The sequence below is a fragment of the Trypanosoma cruzi genome, genomic scaffold (genome assembly GCF_000209065.1).
Source record: "Trypanosoma cruzi strain CL Brener 1047053517145 genomic scaffold, whole genome shotgun sequence".
In the NCBI taxonomy this organism is placed as follows: Eukaryota; Euglenozoa; class Kinetoplastea; order Trypanosomatida; family Trypanosomatidae; genus Trypanosoma; species Trypanosoma cruzi.
In genome coordinates this window covers 257,039-269,149 of record NW_001849571.1, presented here as the reverse complement: position 1 = coordinate 269,149, position 12,111 = coordinate 257,039, and the positions used below count along the sequence as shown (strand labels likewise).

At 52.7% G+C, this 12,111-nt stretch overlaps 4 protein-coding genes and 1 pseudogene across 4 annotated transcripts, besides 10 other annotated features; all 5 read right to left on the bottom strand.

Annotated features, from left to right (window-relative positions):
* Positions 1 to 1,953: a sequence feature (heterozygous, Esmeraldo-like haplotype).
* On the bottom strand, positions 921 to 1,769 carry Tc00.1047053511599.120 (mucin-associated surface protein (MASP), putative; the record flags this gene model as incomplete). Its single annotated transcript, XM_809809.1, has 1 exon — positions 921 to 1,769. The coding sequence occupies one exon, from the start codon at positions 1,767 to 1,769 to the stop codon at positions 921 to 923; it is 849 nt and encodes a 282-aa protein (XP_814902.1).
* Positions 1,954 to 9,216: a sequence feature (areas not merged during assembly with more than two copies in the genome that could not be assigned to a particular haplotype).
* On the bottom strand, positions 2,229 to 2,858 carry Tc00.1047053511599.110 (mucin TcMUCII, putative; the record flags this gene model as incomplete). The annotated part of the gene is made up of 1 exon (XM_809808.1): positions 2,229 to 2,858. One exon carries the CDS (start codon positions 2,856 to 2,858, stop codon positions 2,229 to 2,231), a length of 630 nt encoding a protein of 209 aa, XP_814901.1.
* Positions 2,341 to 2,459: a microsatellite.
* Tc00.1047053511599.90 (mucin-associated surface protein (MASP), putative) lies at positions 6,474 to 7,709 on the bottom strand (the record flags this gene model as incomplete). The annotated part of the gene is made up of 1 exon (XM_809807.1): positions 6,474 to 7,709. The coding sequence occupies one exon, from the start codon at positions 7,707 to 7,709 to the stop codon at positions 6,474 to 6,476; it is 1,236 nt and encodes a 411-aa protein (XP_814900.1).
* On the bottom strand, positions 7,943 to 8,371 carry Tc00.1047053511599.85 (annotated as a pseudogene).
* Positions 8,907 to 8,934: a microsatellite.
* Positions 9,217 to 9,971: a sequence feature (haploid, Esmeraldo-like haplotype).
* Positions 9,314 to 9,364: a sequence feature (T-rich).
* Tc00.1047053511599.80 (trans-sialidase, putative) lies at positions 9,482 to 11,965 on the bottom strand (the record flags this gene model as incomplete). The annotated part of the gene is made up of 1 exon (XM_809806.1): positions 9,482 to 11,965. One exon carries the CDS (start codon positions 11,963 to 11,965, stop codon positions 9,482 to 9,484), a length of 2,484 nt encoding a protein of 827 aa, XP_814899.1.
* Positions 9,972 to 10,767: a sequence feature (areas not merged during assembly with more than two copies in the genome that could not be assigned to a particular haplotype).
* Positions 10,768 to 11,266: a sequence feature (areas merged during assembly that could not be assigned to a particular haplotype. This can correspond to areas where the two haplotypes were merged or to regions with more than two copies in the genome that were merged during assembly.).
* Positions 11,267 to 12,050: a sequence feature (haploid, Esmeraldo-like haplotype).
* Positions 12,051 to 12,111: part of a sequence feature (areas not merged during assembly with more than two copies in the genome that could not be assigned to a particular haplotype) that runs on past the window's edge.

The window sequence follows — 12,111 nt, the reverse complement described above, 5'->3', positions numbered from 1 at the left end:
TCCCACAAAAGTCCCACAAAATTAACATCAAATGCACTGTTAAATAAAGGTGCCGTGCAACACAAAACAAAGCCGCAGTGCCTCCTGCTGCCATCCGGGCCGTTGTTGTCGCCTTCACAGGAACAGACGCCCCATTGGCTATTTAAAACGACGTGCTACACCTGCAACGCATCTCCTGCGCTTTGAGGCGCACGTCCTTCACTATCACCAGAGACGCCCACGCACCGTCGGTATGCACCACATTGTAAAGGAAAAAAGAATACACCAGAGTGACAACGAAGCACCCGCTGGCAATCGCGTCGCAGGCATCATCACAGGCAGCACCAAAACCGCTGCAGTCAACTGTGGGGTGACGTGCATCAACTGCCGCATGGCTTATTTGGAAGAAAAAACGCGGTGGCTTTACAAGAATACGAGTATTTTCCACTTCCTCAGCAGGATAAACGATGTGAAAACAAAAAGAAATATTCAGTCATATGCAGTCAAAGCATGCCGCAAATCAAAAAAGCAGAATCGGTGCTCTCAACCACAACACAAGTAAAACAATGAAAAGAACAAAACAGAAAAATAAAACCGAAGCGTGGGACGACCAGCGCACACACTCTCATTGCTCCCGTAAAGCAAAACACACACACAGGGAGAGAGAGAGAGAGAGGTCGCCCACTCAATGCAATGGAAACAAAACAGAAACAGTTACGGTGCTCCGCCCATGCAGCCAGGCAGGACGGCAGCGGTGCGTGTCGTGCAAAAGAGAGCACCAACAGGCCTGCATGGGTGTGCATGCAATATATACAATGGGCACATTATGTGTGTGCTTCGTGGGATGAGGTGAGGGCGAGAGTCCATGCAAGGGGACACACAGAGAGAGAGAGAAGGACGAGTGTGTGTGCGGGCGGTGCACGGCTCTCTCTCACTCACTCTCACGCGGCCACCACCGCAGCCGCAGAAGCACACACAAGAAGGAGAAGCAAAAGAGGGGAGGTGGTGTGGGAGACCGCGGTGCTGCCGTCACTGTTGGCAATCTTTGTCGTCGTATGATCTGTTTGACTAGTTCCTGTTGATTTGGGTGATGCCTCACTCATTTTGACGGTGTTGCTCTCACCAACGTCAGTCGGTGTCGTGGAACTTGTTTGAGTGGTAATGGCCGGTGCGGCTGTGGAAGTTCCCCGAGGTTGTTCCAAGGAAGGAATGACATTTTCACGTTTTTCTACTTCTTCTGACGGTGCAGCATCAATAATTTCAGTACTGCTCGGAGTATCTTCTGTGCGCTCCCCACTATTATGGCTGACGACATCGTCGTTACCTGAAGGAGATGGCGGATCAATATTCTGTTGATTTACAATTGATACATCCTTATTGTCCTCCTGATTGGGTGAAGTCTCCGGTCTTCCCGGTGCACGTTCGGGTGTTCCATCTTGCCGCTGTTCTCCCGATGATTTTGAAGGTGACAGTAAATCCGTATGTTCGGGGTCGGATTGCGTCTGCCTTTTTTTTGATTCAACCTCTGAGGGAGCTTCCAATGACGATATCCCGGGTGGCGAACCCCTAACCTTATTCAGCTGTGATTGCTGTGCAGAAGGGTTTTCCGCTCCACCAGGCACCGTATGATCGGTGTCTTTTTCGGGACCTCCAGAACCACTCTCAGAATTAGCAGGTAAATCCCCAACAAGTGCCGTATCCTCCTCCTCGTCACACCTACAGCCGGCACTGCACCACAGCACGCAGAGGGCACACACCAGCAGCACACGGCCAGTCATCATCATCGCCATCACTCCTGTCACTTGCGTGTAGCCTTCAGCACAAACTAACTCCTCGTCAACGCAGAGTGAAGGCAGCAAAAAACAATGCACAGTAAAAAACACTAGCAGCCCATCCAGTAACAAATGGCAGCACCCCAGCTGCAGCAGCGCACACACCATGAGACAGATGGAATCAGTACGATTGCAGAGCTCGCACACCGCCCCGCAAACCAGAAGTTTAAAAAGCAATAAAAAAACAATAATTAAAAAAACTAACCAGGGCTCCAGTGCGCATGCATACGAGTGTGTCTGGGATGCGTTCAACATGACGAATGTGGGGCACAACGCGGAGCACACAGCAGAGCAGCAGAAGCAAGCAAAGCAAAAAAACAATCATCATAATTACTCTTACTTTATAAATCGGACCAAAGTAGACGTACACATGTCCCCGTGGCTTTGAGTGCTGTCACGCACAGCACGCACATTTCTTCAGCACAGAGTGGTGTACGCCAGCGCGGATGCGGCGAGCAGCAGCGGGGCACACACCCACGCAGAGCTGCTGAGGCTGCCGTCGATCCTGCGAAGACGCGACGGTGCGCGGGTGGTCGTCGTGGTTGGCGCCTCTGTGGTTGTAGTACTTGGTGCCTCTGGCGCAGTGGTGGTCGTAGTGGTCGTAGTCGTAGTTGTAGTGGGTGCCTTTGTCGTAGTGGTCGTAGTTGTATTTGGTATCTGTAACTTAACCTCTTCATTAGGTTCTGACAATTCCGTATTATTTTCTGAATTACGTACCACCGAATTACCGGAATTAACCTTTGAACCTATCAGATTGGTGTTCTCACCATCTTTCCCTGACTGATCAGACGCACTTGTAACTCCCTGCTTAGTAGACGACACAACTGGTTCCACTCCCACAATGACCTTACCTGGTCGCTGTGTCGAAACGGGTTTTTCCACTGAATCCTGACCGTCATCGGGTTTACCCTCAGGATTCTTTGGTGGTGTGGGCGGCATACTGGATTTTTTTGACAATTGAATATCATTTGCTGTCCCGCACACGGACGGGCGGCAGCACAGGGCGAGCACCAACAGGGCGCACAGCAGACGGCACGTCGTCATCATCGTGAGTGTGGTCGTTCAGTGGTGTGGAGCTGATCTGCACAGTGAGGGACATGGAGAGCAACAGGGGAGACGAGAGGTGCGGCAGACACACACACAGAGGGCACACCACATGAGAGGGCAGCAGCCAGGCATGCACCGTACGCCGCACACCACGCACGACACACATTCCAATCCACGGCAGCAGACACACAGACACACACACAGCCCTGCCGCAACACCAACACACAGATGGAAGAGGGAGAAGCAAACAGGAGCGGCACACAAGGCTCCACCGCATGTACACACGGCGAGAGCGGTCCGTCGTGTCGGCACTCCTCACGGAGGGTACGCACACACACAAGAGGAGGTGCAGCGCACACAGCAACACAAAAGCAAAGTAACAATAAAAAAGGAGATCCCCGCACACCACGTGGATTGTTGGTCCACGGGAAGTGCAGCCAATATTCATCACAAAATAATTCAGTTGTGTTTGGCCTTCGTTCATATCCGACGCACACCACTTCATGCAGGCCCGGCCACCACCGCAGCAGCAGCACAACCAAAAAAATATGGGCGTAAGGAATGGAATAAAGCAAGCAACCATTTATTTGTGTTTCTGTTTAATGTTGGCCGATGTCCGCATATGTTCTTTTTTTGTTGTTGTTTTTGCGGAGGGCAAACCTTCATGCCTGGGTCGTGTGTTGGGGATTCCTGCAGGGTGCACAATTTTTCTTTCCTCTTGTGAATGTTGCTTGTGTTGGTGCAGCCAACAATTGGGTTTCTGTTGTTCCTGCCTTCCGCTGGTAAAGTGTTGCAATACATGCTTTTGTTTTCCTTTCGTTGCTGTGGCACCTGATTCCTCACCGTTTATTGCGGTGGAAATGAAAATATGTGAGTGGACTCCCACACACCAGAGCGCACCTTCGCTCCTATTTATTGGTGCATGGAAGGGCATGTGTGTTTGGTGGTGTCTCGTCCATATATTTTGTGGGCGTACATTCCCCTGCAGGCTGAGGGCGGGATGACGCTCCGTCGCGGTGCACTTCCCTCGCATGCCACCCACTGTGATTCATCATGCATCACTCCCTCACACACATTCCGTGGTGCCACACCGCTGATATTATTGCAGCCGCTGTGATTCCGCGTATTTCACGCATTTGATTGTGCCACAATACATCCGCTCGTGTGGCCGCCGCATCCAAACAGCGGTGCCCAACACCGTGAGCGGCAGTCCACATCCTTGCATGTCCCAACGCAGTGGTGTTGGACTGTCAGCCAGGCGTCATACAACAAGAGGAGAGTCTTGTGCTGGCAGTACAACACAGGGTGCTGCAGTGAATGACTCGGGCGGGGACGCATCTATTTGTCGCAAAGCAGTGAAAAGGAGTCGGGCAAAATAATGCCGGCTGCATTCACGACACCATATCCACAGCCAAAGCATGCGACGTGATGTGTGTTTCACTGGTGCTGTGAAATGCCTGCAGACGACGTCACTAGTGGAGGCACACCACCCATGATCAGCGGACAGACAATAATCGGCATGGGAGGCCACAAAAGGCAGCAAAGACGCCAGCAACAGCAGGAGCAGCTCTCTCTCTCTCTCTGTTGCCTCCGAGAAATAAATATTCCACCAGCCACAGCTGACTGTGCCATCGTGACACTCCATGCACGTCGTGGCTGCGTCAACACATCCTGTTCCCTGCTGCGCCTCAAAAGATGCCTCACTCCGTCCACTAAGTGCATCGGTGTGGGCCGTGCCTCGGTTGTTCGTGAGGACCACAGCGATGTAAGGGCCACCGAGTCGCAGCACGTTTGCTGTGGCGTTGTTGCATGGCACCTGCACACACACGCAGCGCCTGCATCCCTCCCTTTTGTGTCCGCCCTTTGCCGGAGTGGCCACACACACGGGCAGCAGCAAAATCGCTTCACCCTCGACGATCCAAAGTCAACACCGACATCCCTCGCGACGCAAACATCTCAGTTGCCAGCACGGGCTTCCTCCTGCTCTGCCATCGACGCTGAAACACGGCACAGTGCACGCACTTATTTTCCTCGTGTGCAGTCAGCCGTTTGTTTCACACATTCTTCGACGGGTTGACGCCCACAAAAGCACGCCACAAAAGGCCACTGTGATCGCACACGCTCTTGCAATGGGCGTCGGTGTGTGCATGCATCCGCTGCTCACACGTGCTGGCAGGCAGCCTGCAGCCGGTGCCCTCATGCCAGTCCATCGGCTCCAGCATGGAAAAGAGAAAACGGCCCATTCCCGATGCACTTATTCCCACCAGCAGCACCAACACGCTGGCCGCCAGCCGTCATTCCTCAGCACATCCAGGAATGCCGAAAAGTGACGTGGAACTGTCAGCCAGCAATGCCACAATCCCGCACACATGTCGGCTCCACCAGAGAAGACACACAAACCACAAACAACACCCTTCACATGTCATCCGAACATCATTCCGACACACCGCGACACGCCAAACAGAAGTATTCGTCACTCCAATGCACCTCCCCACACAATCACATAGTCCACGCACCACGCACGGCAGCAGCTCACACGCGGTCAAACAAATGTTATTCGGATCAGTGTTATCCACGTGCTGCAGTGGGAAGTAAACAAAAGAGACGGGCTGCCAAACACCAAAAAGAATGCCGCGACTGGCCGCAATTCAACGGAACGCAGCCACTCAAATGAATTCAGTCCTCATGCCCTCAACTTCCCGCCTTCTCCCACAAAAGTCCCACAAAATTAACATCAAATGCACTGTTAAATAAAGCCGCCGTGCAACACAAAACAAAGCCGCAGTGCCTCCTGCTGCCATCCGGGCCGTTGTTGTCGCCTTCACAGGAACAGACGCCCATTGGCTATTTAAAACGACGTGCTACACCTGCAACGCATCTCCTGCGCTTTGAGGCGCACGTCCTTCACTATCACCAGAGACGCCCACGCACCGTCGGTACGCACCACATTGTGAAGGAAAAAAGAATACACCAGAGTGACAACGAAGCACCCGCTGGCAATCGCGTCGCAGGCATCATCACAGGCAGCACCAAAACCGCTGCAGTCAAGTGTGGGGTGACGTGCATCAACTGCCGCATGGCTTATTTGGAAGAAAAAACGCGGTGGCTTTACAAGAATACGAGTAGCTGCCACTTCCTCAGCAGGATAAACGATGTGAAAACAAAAAGAAATATTCAGTCATATGCAGTCAAAGCATGCCGCAAATCAAAAAGGCAGAATCGGTGCACTCAACCACAACACAAGTAAAACAATGAAAAAAACAAAACAAAAAGCCGAAGCGTGGGACGACCAGCACACAATCTCATTGCTCCCGTAAAGCAAAACACACACACAGGGAGAGAGAGAGAGGTCGCCCACTCAATGCAATGGAAACAAAACAGAAACAGTTACGGTGCTCCGCCCATGCAGCCAGGCAGGACGGCAGCGGTGCGTGTCGTGCAAAAGAGAGCACCAACGGGCCTGCATGGGTGTGCATGCATATATACAATGGGCACATTATGTGTGTGCTTTGTGGGATGAGGTGAGGGCGAGAGTCCATGCAAGGGGACACACACAGAGAGTGAGAGAAGGACGAGTGTGTGTGCGGGCGGTGCACGGCTCTCTCTCACTCACTCTCACGCGGCCACCACCGCAGCAGCAGCCGCACACGCAACAAGAAGAAGCAAAAGAGGGAAGGTGGTGTGGGAGACAGCGGTGCTGCTGTCGCCGGTGGTTGTTTTTTTTGTTGTGTTAGTGGAGATGTTTATGGCTGTTGCGGATGCCTCACTCTTGGCTGCTGCAGTGTCAGTGCTGTCTGGTGCGTTTTTGGGTTTTCTTGTTGCTTCCTTCTGATCCACTTCTTCTGTGAATGTATTGTTGCCATTGTTGTTGAGGCTACGCGGATCATGATTGTTCGTGGTTGTGGTTGTGGCAGCGTCTGACTCTCCGGCGGGAGGACCCGTGGGGCTGCTCTCACCGTCGCCAGGCTTTACTGTGTTACTTCCTTCAACTGTAGTGTGCGGTGTTTTTGTTTTCTTCAAACCGCTGCCCGGTGTTTCACTTTCGTTTCCTTCTTTCTGCACAGCACCTGATGCTGGAGTATCAATGGTGCTTTCCTCCGCAGTGTCCTCTTCATTGTAATCGTTGGAATTATCATTGGCTTTTGCTGGGGATAATGTTTGTTCCGCCCGATCCTCAGTTGGTGGATCCCTTTGGGTACCTGTGTCGGGTATACTGGATAATTTTGGAGGTTCTTGAGGTGGACGCATTGTCTCTGGTCCTCCCTGTGACTGCGTCGGCGGCACCGAGCCCGCAGTGTTGGGCTCTGCTTGTTTTGCGGTTACTGTTGGTTCCGTTGATGCTTGGATGGGTGGTGCTTGTGAAGAGGCTCCTGCAGATGCCGGTGTTCCCTCCAATGCCGGTATTGGTGGTGGGTCCGGCAATTCTTCTGATAGACCCTGTGGAGTTGTTGGAGGTGCCGGTTTTCCTGTTTCACGCAACGTGGAGATTTGCTCCTGTGCCTGCTGATCAACAGCCCCTCCGGTGCCAACATCCGGCAAACAAATAGAGTGCAAATGAGATGCGTCATGTTCACCCGAATGGTCACCATAAAAAAAGTCACAAAGGGCCTTTTTCGCTTCACGTTTGCATTCTCCAACTGCGGACTCATTCACCGTGCCGTTTTTGAACGCTGAAGTACTTTCACAATCTCTCATCATCAAGGAATACCACCGGCCAAACAAAACGCTGATGTCTGCGTGAAGAGCAAAACCACCAACATTGGACGCCATCACCACCGAAACGCCGCACCACAGCACGCAGAGGGCACACACCAACAGCAGCACACGGCCAGTCATCATCATCGCCATCATCACTCCTGTCACTTGCGTGTAGCCTTCAGCACAAACAAACTCCCCGTCAACGCAAAGCAAGGAGAGAGAGACAAGTCACACAGCCACGCACCGTCCAATCCAGCGAAAAGAGCCACGCACCACCACAACAACAATTAGATGGGCGCCGCTCAACAAAAACCAAAACAAAGCAAAAGAGGAGCGCTCCTCACCACTGCACCGTTCCTCACACCCTACAGTCACCATTACTGTTACTCTCTTTCCTCAGACCCTCCAGCACAGGCCTCGGGATCGTCGGGCCCTCCCAGCACAGGCAGTCCGTCATGCGCTCACGCTGCGCCGCAACGTCCGCCACCTCCTCTCAGTTTAACAGCTCCGTGTCCTCCACATCCTCACAATCGCCGGCATGCCCCGGCCGCCACAAAACACACAGCGCCACAATGTCGTGCCGCTTCTCCTCTCCAATCAGAAGCGCAGCGCCCAACGCGTACTGGCGCACGTGCTCCATGCGCTGCAACCACACGCGGATCAGGTTGGCCGTCATGCACTGCAGCTTGTTGTCCTTGTACTTTTTGTGGCACCACAACGTCGTGTAGCCGGCGGCATCGCAGTGCTGGAGGAATTACGGCGCAGCAACCGTGCGGGTGTCCGTGTGGCTGTAATCGACCTTCAACGCGTCCAGCACCGACAGAAAGACAAGGAATTGTGTGTGGATGTGTGCCAGGAGCACAGCGACTGTCATCGCCGGAGGAGGCCATCGTGGCACCGTCCGTCACGCGTCAGCACACACTGAGCAACGCCCACAACCGGAAGTGCAAAAACAGAGGCAAAAGAAGAATGACCCCAAGAGCAGGCAACACTTTCTCGCATGGCGGACATCGTGCAGCCGCGTCAGCCGGCCACAAACTCAATGCAAAAGGCATCCCACACACATCCATCCAATGGCACCGTGATTCCCACAGCAGGCACACACGCAGCGGCCTCGCCATCTCGGCACGGAACGTTGGCTTGCGTCCCGCCGTCGCCAAGAGCATTCTTGCAGAGCACTGTGCAACTACCTTTGTGTGTGTGTGTGTGCTGGAGTAGCAGAAGAGAAGAGAAGCACAGGGAGGCACATCATCAACACAGCAAGAGGCACAGCTGGACGGCAGCGATACATGCGGCACGGCCCCAACGTCAACAATCACGCACGGTGGCGGCAAACCACATCCATCGAATAAACAAAACAAAACAAAACAAAAGAAAAACACGGCGGCAGGGCGTGGCTGTGTGTGTGTGGCGCTGCGGGTGTCTGCCCGCCCTGGCCGCAATAAAAACAAAACAAGAGGGAAAGAAATGTGTGCTCCGCCCCACAGGCCCTCGTCGCACGCCCACACGTCACGGCTCCCTCAGCGCGCCGTTCGTCGCGGCCCCTCCTCATGCGTGCAGCAGGCGAGGCGCACAGGGCCGTCGTCATGAGCGTGTCGGTGGGTGTGCGAGTGGAGCAGTTGGGCGGGAAACACACGGCACTCCTCACAGGAAGAGTGCAGAAGAGACAATTGAAAGAGGGAAGAGTAGAAAAGAAAAAAAACGTCCACAGTGATTGCCCCAAAAGCAAAAAGAGGAGGGATGGGGGAGTGAGAAGGAAAAAATGAAAAAAAAAAAATTAAAACATTAAAAAACAAAAAAAAAAAAAAGATGAATTACAAACAGAAAGCAATAAATTAAAAATTATCTTAAGGAAGAAGTTAGTTCTTGGAATTAATTCCGTGCTGGGGAGGTCGCAAGTGCTCCACGCGGCAGCCAGTCACGCCTCACAGAGCCGCAAACCCCCACAGTCCCAACAGAAGCAGCGGCGATGGCAGCAGTCCGCTCCCACGCATGGTGCCAGCATCACCCGTTGCTTCTCCAACGGCATGAGACTTCGAAGCCGCCGCCTTCTCCACACTTCCCTGCGATGTATTCGCCGGCACGTCTTGTGTAGTGGCAGATTTTCCCACCGTTGTCATTTGCTCTGCTTTAATTTCTTGTTGAGGCTGCTGCGAGGTCGCTTGCACCACTGGATCTTCAGAAGGTTTACCTGCAGGAGGCGTTTTTTTATCCCCTGACACGGATGGAGAAGCACCTTCCGCTGATGGTGAATCGGCATCCTCTTCCAAATTGGCATTCCCACCTGAAAAAGTCAACGGACGGTTGTACAGAAAGACGTTCTTCACAGTCACAGGCACGGCTTCTCGGCTTTCTTTGTTCTTTGCGCCGCCTCCATCGCCTCCAATGTAGAAGTGTGATATCCCTTTCAATTCCGTATTATCTAAGTTACGTTGCGCATCCCCACACACACGCTGACCATCAACGTACGCGGTGCCATGGGTGCCTTTCTGTAGCACAATGGCGACTTGGTACTGTGTCCGTGTCTCCCAAGTACTTTTGAGCTTCTTGATCTTGCCGTCACTGCAAAGCACCCGCCACTTCTTTTCTCTGTCGTACGACAACTCCATAAGTTTGTCTTTACCCTCCAGATGCACACCCATCACTGGAATAGTGTTATCTCCCTCCGGCACCTTGTCGATGGACACCGTCGCCACAAGAGTGAAGTTGTAGTTCGCAAAGTGGTACAGCTGATTCTCCCCCTGCCTGCCAACGGGCCACTCCGCCCACGCTCCCTGGAACTTCACGCCATCTTCCGCCTTTGCGGCCCCGGTTGCCTCTGTTAATTCCGTTCCTTTATTTACTGTGGCGTTCACTCCGAGGTACTCGTCCTTCCATGTGTCACCAGAGAAACTGCCGGACAAAAAGCCAACCAGCCCATCCGTGATCTTATCAGCGCTGCAGGCATTGTCAGCTGAGGGATCCTTCAGAGCAAGTGAAGTGGTGCACAGCTGGGAGAAACGGCTGTCTACATCCTTCCACGTCTTCAGCACCTCCTTCACCCGCTCCAGCTGCGCAGTCAGACGCACAGAGACCATACCGAGTGATGGTTTCTCCCCTTCGGCCTTCTTCTCGTACAGTGCAATCAACTCCTCCTCCTTATCTTTACCGCCTTTGTACAACAGGGAGCTGGCGGCAGCGTCATCATCGGATACCGGCCCAATATCAACAATGTGCGTATTGTCCGTCAGCCAAAGATGTAGTTTACCTTTTTCCTTTTCACTGCCTTCTCCGTCCTTACTTGAATATACCGGCAGAGTGACGAGCATCACATTCCTGTCCTCAATCTTCGCTGTGATGAACCCGCTCCCAACACGTTTCATCCGTTCCTTTTTGCTGCCCCACACGCGCGAGAGTGTCCCGAGTGCCTCCGTCCACGAGTCCCCCTTGTCACCGGACTCGTACACCCTGCGGCGGCCATCATCACACGCAGTCATCATGATGAGTTTTTTGTCCTTCCCCCACTCCACGACGGAGGGATCGCTGCAGCCATCGGCAGACATCCCCTTCGAGAGCTTCCAGTTCTTATTATCCGAAGAGTACATAATCAGCGAAACGGTCTTTCCATCCTTTTCTGTGTCTCCCTCCTTTTTTAGCTTCCTCGTTCCTTCCACTGGGAACACAAGCGTATCTTCCTCCATCGTAACACCCGATCCGCCGCTGCCAATCAGTGCTGTCAAAGGTTCTTCTTGTTGGAAATTAGAAATGCATGGAATATCCACAATATCGTTCCAATGGACTCTTTTGTTACTGTCCACAACACTGACCTTTCCTTTCACTAGCAAAAGTCCCCATTGAGCCGCAGCAGAGGCCTGACCAGTAACGGCACATTTGCTGCTGTAGATTCCAACAAGCATGTAAATATCACTTCCCTTCACAACTGTTGTTGGTCGACTCACATCCACTTTCTTCACCTTTTCAGAAATGCTTTCCTCCAGTAATTTTGTCTCATCTTTGGGATTATTTAGTACTTTCTCCGGTGTGTTATCCCTTCTTTCCGTGAGAAGTTGGGATGCAATGCCAGTAAAGGTTTCTTCACCTTTCTTGCACTGCGCCTCGGCAACGGCAAATACGTCATTCCCCACTTTCAAAAGGCCGGGAACACCCAACAATTCCACAGTTGCATCCTCAGGGATGTCCTTCCATTCAAAATTTGTTTGAGATGGCTGCACCTCCGCGTGAACACCTCCTGTGCCGCAGCACATCATCACGACAAGGAGGAGCAGCACCGCTGAATAAAAGAGGTGCCGGGACATGTTGGGCCTCTGCCGCTCACTCTCTCTTCCTTCCCTCCTCCCTCCGCTGGATCCGGTCACGCGGCGACGGTTGTGTGTGCGGGGTGCCTTCACTGCAGCAACACGTGAGAGCATATAAATATGTGTGTGTGTGGGCGATGTGTGCTGTTGTTGGTCCTTTCAGAGCCTTCGAATTTCACAGTAGCGATTCGCGCTTGTTTGCTTCCTTCTTCGTAGCCTAAGTGTGTTTGTGTGCTAGAAATCAAATTAAAGTTTAAAAA